The sequence below is a fragment of the Apodemus sylvaticus genome, chromosome 13 (genome assembly GCF_947179515.1).
Source record: "Apodemus sylvaticus chromosome 13, mApoSyl1.1, whole genome shotgun sequence".
Lineage (NCBI taxonomy): Eukaryota > Metazoa > Chordata > Mammalia > Rodentia > Muridae > Apodemus > Apodemus sylvaticus.
This window is the reverse complement of record NC_067484.1, coordinates 95,002,125-95,025,700: the sequence shown is the minus strand read 5'-3', so window position 1 is coordinate 95,025,700 and position 23,576 is coordinate 95,002,125. Positions and strand designations below refer to the sequence as shown.

The window sequence follows — 23,576 nt, the reverse complement described above, 5'->3', positions numbered from 1 at the left end:
CATTTGTCTCTGATTCCTCCACCGTAGTTACTCTTGGCTGCATTTGAGGTGGCACTCACAATATAATGCCACAGGAAATGATGTTGCATGTCCCAAGCCATTGTCATCAGAGCTTAAATCTTGCAAACACTGAATCTTAAGAATATCATTCATAGCTCTTTAATCCTGGCAAAGTCTAAAGAATTTTCCCTCTAGAAAGTCTTCTTGAATTCCATAAATCGTAGTTAAAGAGCAAGACCAAGGCAAACATTGTCTCTCTACCTTTCAACTTTTTCCTTTAGCTTTTGTTTTGTTTGCATAAAATGCTTGACTTCTTGGTGTTCAAGGTGTTCATGTTCCTAGTGAAGAATAGCATTTTCATATTACATGATTGATAATTGACTGATGTGTGTGTGTGTGTGTGTGCATGTGTGCAGGTGTGTGCTACCACAGCACATGTGAAAACCAGAGGACAATCTCTAGGAATCTGTTGTCTCCCTTCCCTGTGTGGGTTCCAGGGGTTGAGCTCCTGTGTCAACCATGGTGGTAAGCACTGTTACCCTCTGAGCCACCTCACTTGGCCATTTTTAAAAGTGGTCTCATATTTATAGCAGATTTTATTTTGGAACTGAAATTATATACTTATTTACATAAAACCACATAATATCAATACACATCTATGCACATAATATGCATAAGATAAAGTTAAACTGTATGCCAAAATACAATCACTGTTTTCAGAAAGCTGCTTTCAGTACTTGCATGTGCCTCATTACCATGGAAACTTTCCTTAGAACCCTTGTAACCCTATTAAAACCATTTGCATTTCTATTTCACACACTACTTTGTGAGACTAGCAATTGTATAATTTAGTTGGGACCTGACGACTGAGTGACTGTCACAGTGCTCACTAAGTCAGTACACAGTAAAATTAGAGTCATATCAGAACCCCAGTAATATCACTTAATGCAGAACTTGCCATTGTATTATCAATAATCATTTTGAATACCACTTACCTATTTCCTTTAATAAGAACTAATAATAATTTCCTTCTAATTTGACTCTTCTATCTATACAGTTTTTAGTTTTTTTATGTTTGAATAGTCATTAAGATTGGGTAGAAATGGCCAGACAGTGGTGGCTCACACCTTTAATACCGGCACTTGGGAGGCAGAGGCAGGCATATTTCTGAGTTTGAGGCCAGCCTGATCTACAGAGTGAGTTCCAGGACAGCCAGGGCTACACAGAGAAACCCTGTCTCGAAAAACAAAACAAAAAAGATTGAGTAGAAATGTCTGAAAGTAACCAAGATGGATTCAAAGTTACTATTATACATTTAAATAAATTATGAACAAGAAGTTTCTTGGTTGGGTTCGGCAGTTAAGAGCACTGACTGCTCTTCCAGAGGTCCTGAGTTCAATTCCCAACAACCACATAGTGGCTCACAACTGTCTGTAATAGAATCTGATCCCCTTTTCTGGTGTGTCTGAAAACAACTACAGTGTACTCATATAAATTTAATAAATAAATCATTTTAAAAAAAAGACGTTATCTAGTATCTAAAAAGCTTAATGTTTCAATAAATTATTGACATTTTACCTGATATCTTACCCATAAAACTAGAAAAGCTGTGTTGGTTATCGCCATTTTTCATGTGGAAACTAATCTGTGGGCTATAAAACTGTGATTGTTCTTTGTCTTAAGCATGACATCTGGCTTAGGAAGACTGCTAGTCTTTACAGGCTGTAGGAAAACTGCTACCATTCAAGAAGAAAACCTTGTTTCAGTGATCTTATAGATTGTGTCCTCATTGCCTGCTAAAATAAAAACTAGTTTCTTCATATCATGTGTTTTTAATCTCTTCTAGAATGTAGAAGCCGACAGTCCTCTGCTCTTTGCCACTCCACTAAGCCTATTTCTTCAGTGTCATCAACTATGGCTCCAGAAAATGGAACAGCCAATGGATACAAAGCAGGCTTTACTCCAACAGGTATGAAATAGTTTTATGTTATTGTAAGGATATATATATATATATACATATATATATATATATATCTTTAAACTTGCTTAGGTGGCTTGAGTGAGATGTTTTCAAATAAAATACTCTTTGAGTATTATTAGGATGCAATTTGAGCTACTATTAGAATTAGAAGCCAGTGTTGAGATGGTAAGTCTTTGGGGGATGAGGACTTAAGTCTCAGTGATCTTACCAGTATTAGACAGAGAATGGAGAAAAGAACTGACAGGTGGAAGAAAATGTAGGTTAAGCATAGGATGGGATGCCAGGGGCTTGGATGTAGAGAGTATGTAGAAATCAGACACCACAGCTATGGGGTAGCACATACTGGGGACACACTCGTGAAGAATCCTAGGGTAAAGCTGTGTTTAACCCCTAAGATGACTCTAATCCATCAGAGTTCAGGGTACCCCATAGAAAAGGAGATGCAAAGAACACAAGAGACAGAGGGTATCAAGGACACCAAGGAAACAAGGCTTCTAGAAGAAAAAAAAAAGAAAGAAAATTAGAAACAAACGACAGAAACCTTGAGATAACTGGAGAGAATAGCATACTAGCTAGTATAAAACAGGCTCCTGGATAGACTGGGTACCACCGTGGATGAATCCAGGATCTAGTTTTTAATGCTACAAGACAGGAGCTTGGTTACAAATATCTAGATAAAAATCTTAGTGCTTGAAACCTATAGTATATTATCAAATCTGGACACCAGAATGGGTGGCTGATTCGATGGTGAGCTGGCTACAAGGACAACTTTCTAAAAATTCATCTATTATATGGCACTAGCCAGGACTTGAGGTCAGGGTAAGACTTCAGGCAGAACAAAATGGCCCATGCTGAAGGTTGATGAGCTATGGATTATTTGAGAAAATTACTCAGGAGTAGCATAGCTGGGTCTTTGGCAATAAGAAAAGTACTGTACAAGAGTATATGAATTATTTCTCAGTTCCCTTGTCTGTATTCTTACCCAACTGATATGTAACTTCATGTGTGCTAACCACTGTCTGCTTCACCACAGGATAAAAATAAAACCAAAAACACAAAAACTAGGGAGTCTCCATTAGCAATGTACCATGCTACTTTCAAATTTCATGTGAGCCTCTTATGATCTGGTGAACTATTTACAAAGTGGAAGTATTAGAGTATGTTGACGGAAATACAAGTATAATGAAGCCAACTTCAGTGGCATATACCTTACTGTGTGCCCATAGTCAGCAAAATCTGACTGAACCTAAATAACAATGTTCCTGATCCTGAGCAACTTTTAAACTCTCAGGATATTTAGATAGAGCCAATTACTTAAAACTATTTCTTTCTAAAATAAATCATGTCACTAGCTATTCAGGAAGGAAAAAAGTTGATATTTGGTTGTTGGCATTGAAAGACTAGCCTTCATTATATCAACAGCATGCCTGCATAGCTATCCTAGAATATTATTTTAGTGATTTGATGAGCTTTATGGTATGTTATTTTCCCTTAGACCTTGGAGATAATAAAATGAAAAATTAAAACTGTAGTGTTAAAAATTAACATTTACTTCATTCCAATAAATGCATAATATCAAGTGTTCATTATGTTCTAAGAACCTTATCAGATGTTGTGAGGCAGGGTTCCAGTATTTGGCTAACAATACCCATGATTTAGAACCACTCATAGAACGGATAAAAAAACAATAAACCATGCTGGCTTTTCTACAAGGTAGGCTATATGTATAAATAACAAGTTGTCCCTTGAAAATATTAAAATGTCATAAGCACTAATATAATATTAATTAATCATTACAAGGAAATATATTTTGAAAACATTTTTTGTTGTTGTTCTGAAAGAAGAAATCAGTGTTTTGCAAAGATTTGGGCTTTAGCCAAGGATCCCCAGTGCCCTAAGGAGACATAAGCAAGGAAGAGAGAGGTCACTGACTGACCCACAGTAAACACAAGTGGCTAAATGTTATTTCAGTATTCCTGGGTAGAGGATAAGAGATAACTTGACCCTGAAATTCACAGTTAGCAGATTTAGGTGCAACTCAGTTTACTGGAAGAAAACACTCTTCTATAAGGTTTCATATCGAAGACTTTCATAGTGATCCATTTATGTGTATAGATACACCAACCATTATTCCTTCTAACATAAACTGACTGTAACAGGCTGTAAGAATTTCATGTTAGCATTATGGTATCATGATAAACATTAGGCATAAATTGTTTTTCTGATACATTAAGATTCACCTATCTATAGATAATTGGACTTCTGGTAGTCAAGGTTTCTTACCCTGAAATGTGAATATACATTGTGCAATGTTAGAGGCAAGGATTAATTTATTATCCACATGGCTCTGTCTTGAGTCCCAAACACCAAGCTTTGGCTGTTTCAACTTGCAGTACTCATCCCTGCATATTTTCATACAACATTTGTGTCATTGGTTATTTAGACTATAGTCTCTAATCCCAGTGGATTATTTTACCATCTTAGGTGGCTATGTCTTCAGATACCTACATTATATACATCTGTCTTGCACACATACACACTATATTCAATTGGTTCAAGAATTCAAGAACAGATAAACATTTTCTAACCCAAAGACTTAAAATTTCTGCGTTTCTTCTAAAAAAATCTTTGTTGTTATGACTCTTGAAATCAAGCTGAATAGCCATTTTGAATTAATTTTGTGTACGGTATAAGATTCTAAGTTGGTGGTTTATATGTGGCTTTCCAGTTGCTCCAGACCATTTTATTTAAGATAGAAAAGGTTTATTTTAGTTTATGGCTTTTAAGACTTTCTTCCATCTATGGTTGCTTGGCCTCATATGATTAGACAGAATACTACAGCAGTCGGAATGGGTGGGCAAGTCCAAAATCCCTGCTGTAACTCAAGATTATCACCCATGGGACCTCTAAAATCAAAATAAATTACATGCTTTAAACTTTCAGTGACACAGAGAAAACATACCTATTTCAAAAGGGAAGAACAGGACCATAGAAAGAAAAAAATAAATGTGGCAAAAAAAAAAAACCAACAACAACAACAACAACAAAAAAAAAAAACCCTGAAACACAGTAAGGCAAACACTAAATCCTGCATCTCCATGTCTGGTATACAATACCACCATATAAACAACAGCAATTTGTGCAACCCTGCCCCTGTGGTCTTGGTGTTTGCAAACCACATGGCTTCTTTCATGGGTTGGATCCATGGTGCTGAGATATTCTTTGTCTGGCTCTCTATTATCCTTGAGTCTCGATTGCAGCCATGGATTTTTATCCTCATAGATTTATATATCATTATCTTAGAGGCTTCGGGCAGGGGATCCAAATGTGCTACCCATTGCCTAGACCCACAGGCTTTTCTCTGGAATCTTAGAAATTACTATGACCCCAGGAACCCTTGTATTCTTAATGTCTCCCCCCCCCCCAAAAAAAAGGACTGTATGGATGACAAACTTGCCATTAGCTTAAGTGGTAGCTAACTGGACGCCCTCAAATTATGGTTACAGTGGTCTCTGGGTACCTGGACAAGAGACCCAGAAAAACACTTCCATGAGAAAGTCTCTGGGAGCAAGGCATGCTAGATGCAGTTTCTTCCCAAATGATTCTTTCAAATGAATTTATAATTCTGTACTTTGGAACCTGTGATGGTAGGTTCTGGCTGATTCCTGAGATAAACAAAGTACCTTCCTTATTGCTGTAGTATTAGATGCTTGTTTTCTCTTTAATGTCTCTAATAGTCTTTTAAAACACTCACACACATATGTATACTCAAACACCCTCCCATGCACACATACTCATACATACGCTCACACACACACATATATACACTCATATATATATGTATACATATATATATATACACACTCACACATACACACATTCACATACATACACACACTCATATACACACACATATATATACATTCACACACATATACACACTCACACATATTACATATAGACACACATACACACTCACATTCACTCTGAATGCTAATCTGTCTTGAAATTCCCTTGCCAAATTGAGTAGTTTGTCAACATTTAAATTGAACCTCTCACATTCCAGAGCCTCTTAGCCCAAATCTCCAAATTTCTCACTTTGCTTTTCTGTCTGTCCCAGTACCTGAAAGATGTATATTAGCCCTGAGATGTGTAACATTTTTCCAAATGAAGATAATGTGTTTTATCTACCACCAGGCCAAAGATGAGCTACTTAAAGCCTGCCAAAGCCAATGATAGAATGACTTTAACAACAATTCTGTCAGGAAGGCTACTGTAGGACTTCGTGGAATGGCCATTTCTCCATGAAAAAATATTGTAATTATGTTGTATAATTGATTTGGCATAAAAATGAGTATGTATATCAAAGTGCTTTCTTAGTTGGGAAATGTAGTTCAGTTGTAGTTCACTTGCTTTACATCTATGGGGTCCTGGATTTGATCCCAGACCCACAATAAACCAAAGCATTTTCTTCTGTTTTTTTTTTTTTCTTTCTGATTTTAAATAACTGAGACATGAACCTCTCATGAGGTCATCCCTGTTATTGAAATCAGAAATGGTGGCTATAAACTGGGAACTTCCCTCTCTGTGAGTCACTATAGTAGTAACTTCTTATGGTTGTAGCTTGTGTTTTAAAGAAGTCAGAATAATACCAGAAAATAGGACTTATCTCATGATCAGACAAGCATGACATAGATGTATAAAGAAGGCAGGTGGACTTAGCACGGGAGTAGATACAACGGAGTAGAGGAGAAAATCCAAAACGAGATTCAAATCACAGGTGTGCATTTCAAACATAACAGGAGCAACTTGCTGATCAGTGGAACCTTTCTGTAGATGGTACCCAGAAATTAGACATCTTATATAGATGTGAAGCTGATTTCTTCTCTTATTCTACATATTTTTTTTTTAAAAATCCCAGGTATCTAGAAGATATAAATGTAAAAAAATGTATTGAGCTTTTAGAAGATATTTAAAATATGATTGCAGATCCAGGAAGAATGTCTCAAAAGTAGAAATACAAAATGTAAAAGAAAAGACTCACATTTCAGTATATTAAAATCATAACTTTGTGTTATTGAAAAGAACCAGAACAAAAGCAAAACATCCATAAATTAGGAAGCAATAAGAATATATAAAATATGTAAAATTAACAGAGAGCAAGTTTCAAAGAAAAATGGTACCTTTGATCTAATAAGAAAAAGACAGATCAATATGAAGATATGAGAAATTATGTTAGTAGGCATCTCATAAAGCAAGAAACCTGAATAATTAACAAACACATGGACAGATAATTAGTCACTGTAGTAATTAGAAATACTATATTAAAAACAGGAAAAGTTGCAGGACATGGTGGTACATGTCTTTAATCCCAGCATTCAGAAGGTAGAAGCAGGTGGATCTCTTGAGTTCAAAGCCAGCTTCTTTTAGAGAATGAGTTCTAGGACAGCCGAGGCTACACATAAAAACCTGTCTGGTAGCCTGGCAGGGTAGTGCATGCCTGTAATCCCAGTACTTGGGAGGCAGAAGCAGGAGGATTTCTGAGTTCGAGGCCAGCCTGGTCTACAGAGTGAGTCCCAGGACAGCCAGGACTACACAGAGAAACCCCGTCTCAAACAAAACAAAACAACAACAACAACAACAACAACAACAACAACAAAACTGTCTGAAAAAAAAGGAAAAATAAGAAAGAGAAAGGGAGAATGGGAGAAGCTATTATATATCTATCAAATTCTCAGTAATTTTAAGTATGCCAATACAATAGTAAAATGTCAAAATTTCAAAAACCAGAAAAAAAACCATTCTTTTTTTTTGTCTTTTTTTATTCGATATATTTTTTATTTACATTTAAAATGATTTCCCCTTTTCTAGCCCCCCCACTCCCCGAAAGTCCCATAAGACCCCTTCCTTCCCCCTGTTCTCCCACCCACCCCTTCCCACTTCCCTGTTCTGGTTTTGCCCTATACTGCTTCACTGAGTCTTTCCAGAATAAGGGGCCACTCCTCCATTCTTCTTGTACCTCATTTCATGTGTGGATTATGTTTTGGGTATTCTAGTTTTCTAGGTTAATATCCACTTATTAGTGAGTGCATACCATGATTCATCTTTTAAGACTGGGTTACCTCACTTAGTATGAGGTTCTCCAGCTCCATCCATTTGCCTAAGAATTTCATGAATTCATTGTTTCTAATGGCTGAATAGTACTCCATTGTGTAGATATACCACATTTTTTGCATCCACTCTTCTGTTGAAGGATACCTGGGTTCTTTCCAGCTTCTGGCAATTATAAATAGGGCTGCTATGAACATAGTAGAGCATACATCCTTATTACATGGTGGGGAATCCTCTGGGTATATGCCCAGGAGTGGTATAGCAGGATCTTCCGGAAGTGAGGTGCCCAGTTTCTGAGGAACCGCCAGACTGATTTCCAGAGTGGTTGTACCAACTTGCAACCTCACCAGCAGTGGAGGAGTGTTCCTCTTTCTCCACATCCTCACCAACACCTGCTGTCTCCTGAATTTTTAATCTTAGCCATTCTGACTGGTGTAAGGTGAAATCTCAGGGTTGTTTTGATTTGCATTTCCCTAATGATTAATAAAGTTGAGCATTTTTAAGATGCTTCTCAGCCATCTGAAGTTCTTCACATGGAGGCTGAACAATAATCTACTCAATGACACCTTGGCCAAAGAAGAAATAAAGAAAGAAATTAGAGACTTTTTAGAATTTAATGAAAATGAAGGCACAACATACCCAAATCTTTGGGACACAATGAAAGCAGTGCTAAGAGGAAAACTCATAGCCCTGAGTGCCTCCAAAAAGAAAATGGAGAGAGCATACACTAGCAGCTTAACGACACACCTGAAAGCCCTGGAACAAAAAGAAGAAAAAAACATTCTTAGTAAAGTGATAATTAGGGGACTTGAGAGATGGCTTTGAAGCCGAGTTCTTGCTAATCTTGCAAGAGGATCCAGATTCAATTCCTAGCATGGAGAGGCAGGTGGCTAACTACTACCCATTACTCAGGTTCCAGGGGATCTGACACCCTTGTCAGACTTCTGCAGGTCCCTATGTGTACACAGCGCACGTACAGACAAGCTGGTACTCACAAGGAAAACTTTTAAATATTTAAAATATCTAACATAAAGAATGTTAGTCAGTGCACCACATTGCCAATGATTTTTAAATAGAGTAGAAAATATGGGCATTCTATAATCTAGCTGTTCCCTAAAGAAACTCTTGTAAGAGTCATCTATCTACATGTCTCTTCTTCACAAGTGCTTCTCACAATTGATTAAGCTGGAAGCAATTCAAGTGTTCATCAGCAATATAATGGGAAGAAATTTATATAATGAAATAATTACTAAGAAAGAGAAAACAACTTCCAGTATCCAGCACTATAACTGAGGCTCATAGATAAGATAAATGAACAAGAAAGTCATTCATAAAAGATCCTATCACTATTGTTTCTTTAGAGAAAGGACAGACCTAAGCCATTCAGGGTTCCATGCAAGGCACAGTGAGCACACCTAAGCAGAGGTGAAGGACGCAGGCTAGGGAAGAGAGAGCAGAAGCTACTGGTTGCTGTCAGTGTGGGTTTTGGTTTTTCCCACATTGGCTTGGCCAGTGGTTGTGTTAATCAGCTTTTCGTTGAAAACTGCTGTAACAAATACCTAAGATAATCAACTTATGCAGAGCAAAGGTTTCTTTTGGCTTGTGGTTTCAGAACTCAGCATCTACGGCCAGTAGATTGTTGCTTGGGGCCTGTGATGAGACAGAGCATCCTAATGAGGAATATATGCTGGAGCACAGCCACTCACTACACAGTGAAGCTGTTGCTGTCATCTGTCATAATAGTGCTGTAGTCTGGAACCTCTGAGTGGATATGGTCTCTAAAATGTAAAATTAGGGAAGGGACTGGGGAGGTGGCTCAAGTGGTAAAAATACTTACTGAGCATGCATGAAGAAGACCTGACTTTGGATCTCCAGAGCCCGTGTGAAAGCCAGATGCAGTAACACATATGACTGTAATTCATATGCCCCTATGGGAAGATGAGTGGTGGAGATGAGAACCAGCTAGCCGGATATACAGCTGTAAATGATGAGAAACCTGTCTCAAAACCAAATGGAAGGCAAAGACTGGCACCCAAGGTTGTGCTGTGACTTCCATGTGTGCACTATGTATGTGAACCCTCCTCTTATACACACTTGCATTATACATACGCATGCATGCAAACAAAAAAAATGTGAAAAAAAAAATGTAAGGTTGCTACAAAAACTCTAAAGAGACCTGGATGTGCCTTGTTTTCCCTGGTATTTCTTTTTCTGGGGCTTCTGGGATTCTAGACAGAGTTTCTCTGTGTAGCCCAGGCTGTCCCCGAACTTCATTTTAGATCAGACTGGCATTGAACTCAGAGATCTAACTGCCTGTGCCTCTCAAATCTGACTCCTTCCTGAACCGCTTGACCTCCTTTGCTTTGTCTCCTGTTTAGGACTGATGTTCGAGTGTTCATGCTATGCTGTGTCCTTTCTCACACTCTTCACTGTGCTTGCAAACCCAGCCTTTGGGTTCCTCTCTTCTGACAACTGTCCAGAAAGCGGTCTGCATGAGAAGGAATCAGTTAGCTGACATCAGTAGTAGCCATGCTCTCCCCAATCTGCTTTAGATTTGTTCCCCTCTGTGTCAAATATCTGTCCTTGCCCAGGGACCTTTTTTCAAACATGGTTACACTTTGGCTAGCATATCAGCCTACCCCTAACCAGATAGTGAGACCTTGTGGCCTCTTTTCTTCCCCCACCCCTGCTATAAACTCCTTAGGTATAAGATTTGTATCTTTGTATTTTTTAGCACAGAACCAAGCATAGTATCTGATATTTTGAAAAGTTTTGGCAGTTCATACTGAAACTTACTTATTTTTATTATATTATTTCAAAGGACAGTCTAGGTCAATGGTTCTCAACCTGTGAGTTGCGATGCTTTTGCAGGGGTCACATATCAGATATCATACATATTAGATATTTGCATTAAGATTCATAGCAATGGGAAAATTATACTTATGAAGTAGGAATGAAAATAATTTTATGATTGGGGTCACCATGACATAAGGAACTGTATTAAAGGGTCACAGCATTAGGAAGGTTGAGAACCATTGATTTAGTTGCACAGAGACAGATATACACTAAAGAAAAAGTCCAAGATTTTTTATGAAAAAGAGATTTTGGTACATGTGTTTCTGTTTTTTAATTTTGTCACATATTTTCATAGTATAAATATTCCAAACTTCTTGAAACTAAGCTAACTATATAGAAAATACCTGCATTTTACAATTTTTTTCTCAGAACTCATCACATAGGTAGGAATTAAGGATAGTGGCCAACCTTAAGTGCCATCCACTCTTTGACACAGCGTTTCTCTCTAGCCCAGTGTTCCCTAGGCAAGCTACTCTGGCTGATCAGCAAGCCCCAGGATCCCCATCACACTCAGCTTGTTTTCCTTTCTTTCTTTAAAACAAAACAAAACAAAACAAAAAAAAACATGTGCACTCTAGAAATGGAGCTCATGCTTGCCAAGCAAGCGTTTTGCTAAGTATCCCCTTACTAACACTATCAAGAAAAAAGAAAGAGCTGGGCGGTGGTGGCACACACCTTTAATCCCAGCACTTGGGAGGCAGAGGCAGGCGGATTTCTGAGTTTGAGGCCAGCCTGGTCTACAAAGTGAGTTCCAGGACAGGCAGGCAGCCAAGGCTACACAGAGAAACCTGTCTCGAAAAAACCTAAAAGAAAGAAAGAAAGAGAGACAGAGAGAGAGAGAGAGAGAGAGAGAGAGAGAGAGAGAGAGAGAGAGAGAGAGAGAGAGAGAGAGAGAGAGAGAAAGAAAGAAAGAAAGAAAGAAAGAAAGAAAGAAAGAAAGAAAGAAAGAAAGAAAGAAAGAAAGACAGAAAGACAGAAAGAGAGAAAGAAAGACAGAAAGAGAGAAAGAAAGCCTGGAAAAAAATCTTTGAAAGCATATTTTAAAACCCCATCTGGGGCGCTCTAATCCCAGCACTCTGCAGTAGGAAGCAGATCTCTGTGAGCTGAAGGCCAGCTTGGTCTGCAAAGTAAGTTCCAGGACAGCCAGGACTACCATCTCAAACAAACAAAAAACCCTTTAATACATTACATTCAGTGTATGACAAGAAAACTTTTAGGGAAAAAAAGCCTATTTTTTTAATTGCTTATTAAGCATATGTCTTATTTCTTCAAGAGAAAAGAAAATATATATCTATAAAAATATGTGTGTACAATGTCTGTGGCAACTTTCTTTGTGATAACCCCAAACAGGAAATGACTCAAATGTCTAAACATAATCAGCTAAGTATCTCTATACCCATAATGTGATGTTATGCATCATAGTTATAGCATTGGAGGTGATCTAAAAAGACTTCTGAGGAGTTAAAGTGTCCAGGCTCCCCAAAATGTTCATGATTCTATTAACATAAACTCTAAACAATTCAAGGTAACCTGGCAAAAAGCAGGTCAATAATTGCTTGAGGATAGAAAGCAAGGGGCGGGGTGGTGGGGGAAGAATTACAACGAGGCACCAGGAAACTTGAAGATAAAGATACAAGTATAGCTCTTCTCAGACAGTGTATACTGATTAGAGTTTCCCCTCCCTCTACTCCTCCCAGTGCCTCTCTACTTCCCCTCCCATATGCATCCATTTCTCTATGACTTATTAGAAAAGAACCGGTTCCTAAGAGGCAATAACAAAATAAAACATAACAAACTGAAACAAAAGACAGCAAATCAAAGTTGAACAAGGCAAACCAACAGAAGGAAAAGAGCCCAAGAGAAGACACAGGAATAAGAGACCCATTTGTTCACACACTCAAGAGTCCCATAAAAATACTAAGCTGAATCCCACTTCTAGCCTTCACCAGCACCACCATACATGTGATGCACAAACATACATGCAGATATATACATATATATATATATAATAAAAATAAACAAATCTTTTTAAAAATTAAAACCACTCTGTGTAACCTACCATTGAACTAAACTTTCACTTTATATATTTAATAAACACCTCAGATATTATTTGTCAACTTACATGTAAGCATCTTTATCTTTATTTATTAAAATTTATTCTGCTATTTTGAAATGTCTAACATTTTTAAGAAGACCTGGCTAGTTTTATGTCAACTTGACACAAACTACAGTCACCAGATAGGAGGGAGCCTCAATTGGGAAAATGCCTCTATAAGATTGGGTTGTAGGCCAACCTGTAAGGCATTTTCATAATTAGTGACCAATGGGGAAGGGCCCTCCCATTTTGTGTATGTGTGGCTATCCTTGGGGAAATGGTCCTGGTTTTATAGGAAAGCAGGCCAAGAAAACAGTGAAGAACAAACCAGTAAGTGGCAGCCCTCCATGACCTCTGCATCACCTCCTATGTTCCTGCAATTTGAGTTCCTGTCCTGACTTCCTTTGATGATGAACTGTGAAGTGGAAGCAGAAACTGAATAAACCCTTTCCTCCCCAAGTTACTTTTGGTCGTTGGTCATGGTGTTTCATTACAGCAATAGAAACCCCAGCTAATATCTGTGTGTGCATGTGTTCACATACATGTTGTACTGGCTGATTTTGTGTGTCAACTTGACACAGGCTAGAGTTACCACAGAGAAAGGAGCTTCAGTTGGGGAAGTGCCTCCATGAGATCCAGCTGTGGGGCATTTTCTCAATTAGGGATCAAGTGGGGAGGGTCCCTTGTGGGTGGTGCCATCCCTGGGCTGGTAGTCTTGGGTTCTATAAGAGAGCAAGATGAGCAAGTCTGGGGAAGCAAGCCAGTAAGAAACATCCCTCTATGACCTCTGCATCAGCTCCCACTTCCTGACCTGCTCTAGTTCTAGTCCTGACTTCCTTTGGTTATGAACAGCAGCGTGGAAATGTAAGCTGAATAAACCCTTTCCTCCCCAACTTGTTTCTTGGTCATGATGTTTGTGCAGGAATAGAAACCCTGACTAAGCCACATGTGTACATGCATGTATGTTCATATATGTACAGTAAGTTCCTCACCTAGTCTCTACATGCCTGTCTACAAGTAGATATTCACTGTCATTAGTTTCTTATGTGGCTGGTATGGCTTAAACATGATGAACTGAAACCATGAACCAGAATTAAGTTGCTTCCATCAGATACTGGTTCACACTGATACAAAAGAGAGAGACATCTTTTTAGATGTTCTTTATGTCTATTTAATCAAGGACAAGTACCGATTCTCCTTGATGCACCTACTTGCTCCCAAAGCAGCAGGATGTACACTGCCTGCATGTCTCACGTTCATATTGCTACATCTGAGAGGTCTTTCCAGGTAGAAAGCGTCCTAACTTATTTTTTTAGTGCAATGAAGTGTCATAAAATTATGGTACATCAGATGTACCATAATTACCTAGCTTGACCCAACACTGGAGGGTGTTTATTTTGCTTCCAAATAATCAGCAATGAGTAGTATCAACATATATCCTGGGGTTTTGTTTTTTTGATTTGGTTTGGCTGGTTGGTTGGTTAGTTGGTTTGGTTCTTTGAAACAAGGTTTCTCTTCATAGCCCTAGTTATCCTGGAACTCCCTTTGTAGAGCAGGCTGACCTCAAACTCAGAGATCCACCTGCCTCTGCCTCATGAGTACTGGGATTAAAGGCGTGTGCCATCACTGCCAGACTCACATGCCACTTCTTATTTGTGTATCAATGTCCAGAAATTGCTGAGCTATTATGTATTCATCCATACTCTCTACAGATCCAGTCTCCAGGAAGGTTGAACCAGTGTAACATGGCAGCTCATTTTTGCACAGATGCTAACAGAATTTATTATGGAAACCTTTGGATTTGTTTCATTCTAACAGGGAATAATGATATCTGAGTGTAGTTTTCACTTATTCTCTTATTGTTGACATTGAATCTCTTAAGCTATTTAACTTTCTATGAACTCTGTAATTTTTTTGCCTTTTTCTAAAACTTTTAAATTGTTTACATGGTTTGAGTCCAAATAGAATTTGGACCTAAGATAAGAACTTCAGTACTGGATTTTATTTGGGAAGTGGTCCCCCAAGAAGCAAGAGTAAGCAAGTGTAAGCAAGTGTTTTCTATGTGATTATTATGGCCCCAAAAGATTTGCATCTATCAGATTCACTAAGAAGCATACCAAAGGCCTTCCAGAATTACCTTCTAAAGACTGGAGGCTGGGTGTTTAGTTTCATGGCTTCTATCTACTGAGGCAGTTCACTAATTGAGAGCTGCCTCTGAAACATTATATTCCCTCGAATTTCTGGACTGGTTTACAATGTTTAGGGATCCTCATGGTCTTGAAGAAGATCTAGAGACAAAAAGCTAGAAAAGCCAGATGTGAACTTGTAGGAGACTTTCTTCAAGAGCTTGAGTTCACAGGGCACTGGAACTCCTACTGACATTAAAGGTGGACCTGTGAGATGCAGGGCAACCATTTTGAATAATGATTTTATTGACATTGACATGTAATTTTTTTAAGATTTTATTTATTTATTTCATGTATGTGAGAACACTGTTGCTGTCTTCAGACACACCAGAAGAGGATATCAGAACCCATTGCAGATAGTTGTGAGCCACCATGTGGCTGCTGGGAATTGAATAAAGGACCGCTGGAAGAGCAGTCAGTGCTCTTAACCACTGAGCCATCTCTCCAGGCCCTGACTTGTAATTCTTACATCATACAATTCAACCATTAAAAGTTTGCAAGTTGATGGATGTGGTGAGTTATTGATACATGATATCACATAAAGTTCAGCCTTGTTTGGAACGCTTGGTCTTCCTGCCTCAGTGCACTACCATGTTCAGTTGAATCTCTCTTCATCCTGAGGAGCAACCTCACACTCTCTGCTTAACCCTCTCCTCATCTGAAAGCAGCTGTAAATCTGTCTTCTGTTTCTGCTGATTCTGTACTCTGGACATTTTATTGACATTTACCAACTGTCTTCTTCCATTTGACTCATTTGTTGTATATTCTGATGATCTATTATTCTCTTTCACTGATGAGTAATATTCTCTAAACAAACTGAAATTTGTTTATCCACTTATCAGTTAGTGGGTATTTCCATTAACATTTGGAGACTTAGTGAAATAGCTGGGGCTCACTGGAGGACTTATAGGCAGCATGTTCAATTCTCAGTCAACGACCAATCAACCAATAAAATGAAGATAATTCTGAGAACATTTGTAGGTAGTTACTTTGTACAGACATTTGTTTTCACTTCTAATTTCATTCCTGGGAGAGATGGAGGAACTATTTGCCAGCAAGGCTGCCCTGCTTTGTACTTTGACAAGCAATGACCAAAGGTTCCAGTATATTCTCTCTCTCTCTCTCTCTCTCTCTCTCTCTCTCTCTCTCTCACACACACACACACACACACACAGAGAGAGAGAGAGAGAGAGAGAGAGAGAGAGAGAGAGAGAGAGAGAGCTCTCCCTGCCCCTCCCTCCAGAGCACTGAGACTAAAGGAGTGCACCACATACCCAGTTCATTCACTCCTATGATTATGTCCTTTGAAGAGTTTGTTTCTGTTTTCATGAATTCATCTTTCATTCATCTTTTGTCTTCTGATGAAACCCATCTCATTCATCTTTTTTTCTTTTATTGCTTATGTTCTTGACTCATACCAAGAAATACTTTCATAATGCCGAGATTATAAGCTTATAATTTTCTGCATTTTCTGAGAGGGATATAGCTTTAGCTATTACATTTAACTGTTCTGTATTGACACAAGTGACAAGGTCTCACTATGTCATCCTAACTAGCCTGGTACTCTCTATATTGTCCAGCCTTGCCTCAAATTCACAGAGATACTATTACATTTAAATCCATTTTAACTTAATTTTTGTGTGTGATACCACACACAGAAAGGACAGTTGAGGACCATTGTACAGGACTATGCAGTTATCCCTAATGACTGAAAAAAATGTTTTCTTGACCAGTGAATTTTCCTAACTCTCTTGTCACCATTCACCTGATCATAAGATGAAAGGGTTAATATGTAGATTCTAAATGCTATTTTGCCTATCTGTGTGTATCATGTGCCAATACCACATGTGTAATGTTCATAGCTTTGTATGGGACTCTGACCTGGGAAAAGTAAGTTCTCTAGCTTTGACATTCCTTATAGATTATTTTGGTTCCCTGAGTCCCTTGTGTTTCCCTGTGAATGTCAGGATTGCCCTGCCAATTTCTGGAAGAAGCTCATTGTCGTGCTGGTGCAGACTGCCTTAATCTTCAGACACTTGGGCAATAGTGCCATCTTACTGTTACTATGTCTCCTGACCCCATGAGCACATGATATCTTCTCATTTACTTAGTTTTCTTTAACATTTCACAGTATAACTTTTTAATTCTGAGCAACTTATTTGTAGTTTTATAAACTACAAATAAACTATAAATAAAAATTTTAGTATTTTTATAAACATTTAATTTAATACTGAATGAGCATATTAAATATAATCAATAAACTTAGATATTACATGCTGTGTAACAGTGTACTGTACCTTATGACCTTATGTGCATGTCAATAAGTTCAGCTTTTTGCATAAGTCCTGAGGATCTGAACTCACTGACCACTTTATCTACTGAGCCTTGTCACTTGCTTCCACACCCTTTTAAAATATCATATTTTTATTGATTCTTGGAGGATTTCGTGCATACATGCAATGCATTTTAATCATATTCACCCCCAACTCTGCGTCTCCCATCTCCTTGGGTACACTCCCTACCCCACTGGCTCCTCCAACTTCACGTCCTTTTTTGCTTAATGAGTCACAGAGTCCTATTTGCTCTACTCATGTACTCATGGGTTTGAAGCCATCCCCTGTAATATGGATACACCTCAGCTAGAGGTGGAAGCTCATGAGCCCCTCTACATCCATGCTGGAATCCAGGTCTGTGTGGCTGGAGCTTCTGTAAGTTCATGAATATGTCATCTTTAGAAGACACTACTTCAGCCCAGCCCTCCCATCCTCTTGTTCCTATAATCTTTCCATCTGTGCTTCCATGATATTCCCTGAGTCTTGGGGAGAGGCATGGGAAATGGCTGTCCCATTTATGACTGACACATTTATGACTCCACGGACATTCATTTTCTGCACTTTAAGCAGTTGTGAGTTTCTTTATGAGCTACTGTCCACTCCACAAAGAAGGTTTTCCAATGGTGCTGAGCTGTGGGTAGGGAGACACAAGTGGAGAGGCCATTCTGATTCTATATCTATTGACCAAAACAATATTACTAGGTTCACACATAGGGCTGATGAGCTCCCCAGCCATGGACCTCTGTCAGGTTTATAACACCAGTCATTGTTTCTTCCTGTGGAACAGGCCTTAAATCCACTTAGAAAGCCATTGGTTATCCCCATAAGATTCATGTTTCTACTGCACCCGTGACCTATCTCATTGTGCTACTCAACATTATAACTTTCAGGGTTTACAGTTGCGTGTGATTCTTCATGAGTTTTCTCCCATAGCAGCCTGCATAGCATCTTATGATTCTCTAAAAGCTAGGCTGCAGGGAAACCCACTCCTGTTTCTTGTTTTTGTTTTTTGAGTTCCCGTCTATCCCAGGCTGACCTTGAACTTGTGTGTCATCCTCTCACATGCCTGGATTATAGATGGAGCAGCACAGCACTTGTAAATCCAGTGCTGGGGAAGGACAGGGAATCCCTGAGGCTCACTAGCTAGCCAGTTTTGCCAGATCAATGAGCACCAGGTTCAGCAAAACCCTGTCTTAAAAACCAAAGTGGTGAGCAATTAAAAATGCTTACCATGACATCTGTCTTCCACATACACACACATACACATACTTCTGCACATATGTATTCATACACACATATATGTATACAAGTACAATCATATATATATGCATAAGAAACTTATTTGAATGCTGATAGATATATTTCATTAAAATGTGTTTTCGAAGGAACTGTGGACATAGTTTGGATATGGATATAGATACCCCAATTACAGGTTGTCTTGAGTTTGACTACCTACCATGACCTAAAGTACAAAAGTATTACATGGATCAAGGGAACTAATATATTTGAAGTACTTATCCTAAAAGCATAGATTCTTCCTAGAACATCTGAATATAAATTCTCCTTCCTGCTTTTCTCATCTCACCCATGCCAAATTAACTTTTTTCCTGCATATATAAATGCTCACTAATTTAAACAACCTCTTTCATTTTAAGATTCGCCGGCTCTCAGTCCAGCTAATTCTGCAATCAATTTAAGTGGAGCTCAGGACCTGACCCGGAATAAGAATGTTGTGAAACCACTGCCTTTATCTTTGCAGGTTGTAGGAAAGCCTTTTGTTGCAGGTGATGTTTTCCTTTCTTCCTTCTTCCTTCCCTCCTTTATTTATTTATTTATTTTTTGTAAATACCAAAAGACTTGTGTGAAATTTCATTGACAAATATTTGAAAACAGGTGCTCATGCTACAGGTAGCTGCCAGTTGAAGATAGCCGTGGAGCTGCCTAAAATAATGCAGTGCTAGACAAAGCTCTGCTCTTGCTATGTTCCAAACAGAAGAGTCAAAATGACATAGAGACGATAACCAGAGTTTGATTCTGCTCAACAAACATTTCTTATGCTTCTGCTGTGACTAGCAATTGAGGTTATAAAAACAAATAGTGGCTCATAATCCAGTACAGCTGATAGGCCTACAAGATCTCCTAGTGTGTTGTAGCCAGCATTTCAGGAATAATTGTGGGTGGATCCCTAGAGAAGATCGGTCTTAAAAATGAGGAGGGAGTGTTGTCAAAAGGAATAGGAGAAAGTTCATATTCCAGTAGCAGCAGAAACAAATGACAAAAAGAAAGGGAGCTAGTGCAGTAATACACACCTCTAATCCCAGCACTTGGGAGGCTAAGAAGAGGTTAGCCTGAACTACATACAAAGATCTGCTTTAAAAACAAAAACCAGGAGAGAGGGTTCCTAGAATAAGGAAAGGAGGAAAATTACAAGACTTGTGCAAGAACTTTCTTAAATATTGAACTTGAAATATAAGATGTACAACCCAAAGTGGCAGGCAATGAGTAGTTGGTAGATGAGAAAAGAGCCACAGGATGGCAGGCTGAGGAGCATGACGTTTACCCTACACTTATGGAACAGAGAAATTACTTGTTCTAGAATTCAAACCAGATTGTTGGGCAGTTACATGTAAGAGACAAGAGGTAGAAATGCTGCTATGAGGTCGTCTCACTGGCTTAAGGGAGGAATGCCGAAGTCCTCAGCCAGAGTGTTAACAGGTTGGAAAAGGGAAGGCAAAATAAGAGCCCTCAGGAGATGAAATCAGATGGACCTGGCAGGCTAATGTGGGCCTGAGGACAGTGTCTCAACCAGCACCCATCTTTCTGGGCAAATGATGCCTGCCGTCACCTGCGAGTAAAACTGTGGAAGGAGGCACAAACTCTCCAGGAGAAGATTGTGTGGACATGTGGAGTCAGAATGAATGGAGCTGTTCATTACTCACTGATGTGTGCTATACAGGAGAGCTACAACCTGTAGGTAAAACCATTAAGGTTAATGTCAGCCATGAAAGATAAAGGAAGAGGCAGGCTATGAATGAAGGGTGGAACCCTAGAAAAATCCAGTGCTTAAGAAGAATAAATGGTAAGACAGAAGGAGACAGAGAACTGATCATTTTGCTGTCTGTTCCAATGGTTAGCCATTACAATTTACAAAACCTATCTTGTTTTCTCTTCTAGCCCAGGAACTCTTGAAGTATTTATCTCCTAGTTAGATATGAACAAAGTAAAGTCAAGTTTTCATAATAGTGAGGAAAGAAATTAATGAAGTAATAGATCAGAAAACATCTTAGTTACTACAATTATCCAGTTGACTTCATAATGCAAGAATTATGCTAAGCAGTTAAGAATGCATGCTGCTGCAAAGTGTGGGGGTTTGGTTCCCAGGACCTACCTTAAGCACCTCAAACACTGCCTGTGACTCCAAAACCAGGGGATCTGATGACATCCTCTAGCCTCTGGTTATCACGTGAATGTGCATAAACACACATGCATACACATGATTAAAAGTAAAAAAGAAGCCTTTGTTTATTTATTTATTTATTTATTTATTTATTTATTTATTTATTGTTTTTAAGACAGGGTTTCTCTGTGTAACAGCCCTGGCTGTTCTGGAACTCTCTTTGTAGTTCAGGCTGGCCTCAAACTCATATCTGCCTGCCTCTGCCCCCTGAGTGTGTGAATTAAAGTAATGTGCCACTATACTTGGACCCTAAAGATGAAATTTTAAAAAGAAGAATTAAGCTGACAGCTTCTGAACCTCACTAATCATTCCTAATATCCCCAGAAGAGAGAAAGCTGTTCACTCTTTGCCTTATGGTGGACATTTACAGCTGCTTCTAAGATTCTTTTGAAAGGAATTGAATACGAATTTGACTGGGCCTCTAACAATTGGTTTATTGGAAATACAATGGACACAGGGATAGGGATGTTCAGTAATACTAGGAACACTAAGTCAGCAAACTCCACAAATGAAGAATTCAAGGTTTTTCAAAAGAAAAAATAATCATAAGATATATGTTTTGGAAAAAATGGAATTACTAAAGATTAAAAAGAATATAAAATGGCTGGAGATATGGCCTAGTGGTTAAGAGTGTGTACTACTCTTTAGGAGGACTTAAGTTCAGTTCCTAGCACCCACATCAGGTAGTTTACAACTGCTAGTAATTTCATTTTCAGAGTATTCAACCTCTTTCTGGACACATGCCCTCACATTCAGGGACACACACACACTTTTTTAAAAAAGTAAATCTTATTTCCAAAAAAGCATTCAGTGTATGTCACATAATTCAAACATAGGGTTTTTTTGTTGTTTGTTTGTTTGTTTGTTTGTTTTTTCTTTGTTTTTTGAGACAGGGTTTCTCTGTGTAGACCTAGCTGTCCTGGAACTTACTCTGTAGACTAGGTTGGCCTCAGACTCAAAAATCAGCCTGCTTCTGCCTCCCAAGTGCTGGGATTACAGGCATGCGTCACCACGCCTGGCTTTAGAGTGCTTTTTTGAACTGCAGTTTGAACAAGCCATTTCTTTAAACTATTTCTGCTTTGATATTTATTAATCACTGTTGATTTTAAGTATAATTTTATTACAGATATATTTTTAAAAGTTCTTTTAGCAGTATCTATAGAAGTACCTATCAATGAAATTATATGATGACTATGTTGCTTTCTGGCTAACCAGAACACCTGTGAGTCTGGGCAGAGGAAACAAGATGGGCTACATGAAATAAATGCTGGACTTGGGCAGTGGGCATATTGTATGCATTATATGGTTTTCTCTCCTTTTATATGTTTAAAATTTTCCATGAGGTCAAGTTAAAATTCCATCAAGCTGTCTCTTATTTTTACCTACTGTCTCCAAAGACTTATTCAAAAAGAATTCTAAAAGATTTCTCAGGATCCCAGGAAATTACTCCTGGCACATCTAATTTTTTAATTATAGTCATTGGCATGCCTGACATTTAAGTTTATCTAATGAAGGCAATTGTTCTGATGGTAGCTGGTTTTATGCAACTAGGCTGTTCTATCTGAATTTTCCTGGAATTCTCAAGTGTGAGGTTTACCAGATGTCTGCCACGTCACAGCGTCCACCAAACCTCCTTTCTGATCTGCTGCCTTTCTGTTCTACAGAAGCAGCAAATGGAACCAGTGGCCATGGAGGGAAGAGCAGTGCATCCAGTTCTACTCCATCTCGCCCTGGGAACTACTCTTTGTCACCAAGACCTACCTACACATCCATAGATCAAGGTACGTGTGTGTGTGTGTGTGTGTGTGTGTGTGTGTGTGTGTGTAATGAGGGGTGCATATGTACATGTGTGTGAAGGTCCAAAGTCTACATTAGTTGTCTTCCTCTATAACTCTCTACATTATCCTTAGAGACAGGATTTCTCAATGAACCCAGAGTCCACAGTCTTGGCTAGACTGGCTGGTCAGAGAGCCACAGGATCCTCCTTGATTTTTTTTCCTTTTCTATTTTTTTAATTGAATATTGTCTTCATTCACATTGCCAATGGTAAAACCTTTCCTGATATTCCCCCTCCCCTAAGACCCTCAACCCCTTTCTCTCCTGCTTTCCCCTGCCTCCACACATATGCCCCTCCACAATACACTCCCACATTCCCCCCTCCGTTTTCCCTTTGTTGGGGCCTCTGTTGAGCCTTTACCTGACCAAGAACCATTCCTCCCACTGATACCCAACAAGGCTTTCTTCTGCCACATTTTTGGCTGGAACCATGTGTGCCCCTTGGTTGATGGTTCTGTCCCTGGGAGTCTTGGAGCGTCTGGGTAGCCGAAATCATTGTTCTTCCCATGGGACTGTAAACCCCTTCAGCTCCTCTGACCATCCTCCAGCTCCTCCATTGGGTACCCCATGCCCAGTCCAATAGTTGGTTGTTAGCATCTGCTTCTGTATTTGTAAGGCTCTGGCAGGGCCCCTTTGGAGACAACCATTGCATTCTCCTTTAGGTATACACTTCTTGTCGTCCTTATTAGTGTCAGGGTTTGTTGACTGTTTATGGGATGAA

General features: G+C 38.9%; 1 protein-coding gene across 1 annotated transcript in view; it reads left to right on the top strand.

Annotated features, from left to right (window-relative positions):
• Positions 1–23,576, top strand: part of Greb1l (GREB1 like retinoic acid receptor coactivator) — a 262,649-nt gene that overhangs the window by 173,943 nt on the left and 65,130 nt on the right. Inside the window, exons 7-8 of the mRNA XM_052155730.1 lie at positions 1,847–1,969; positions 22,684–22,800. Coding sequence (XP_052011690.1) covers positions 1,847–1,969; positions 22,684–22,800 — 240 coding nt within the window. The remainder of the gene's footprint in view (positions 1–1,846; positions 1,970–22,683; positions 22,801–23,576) is intronic.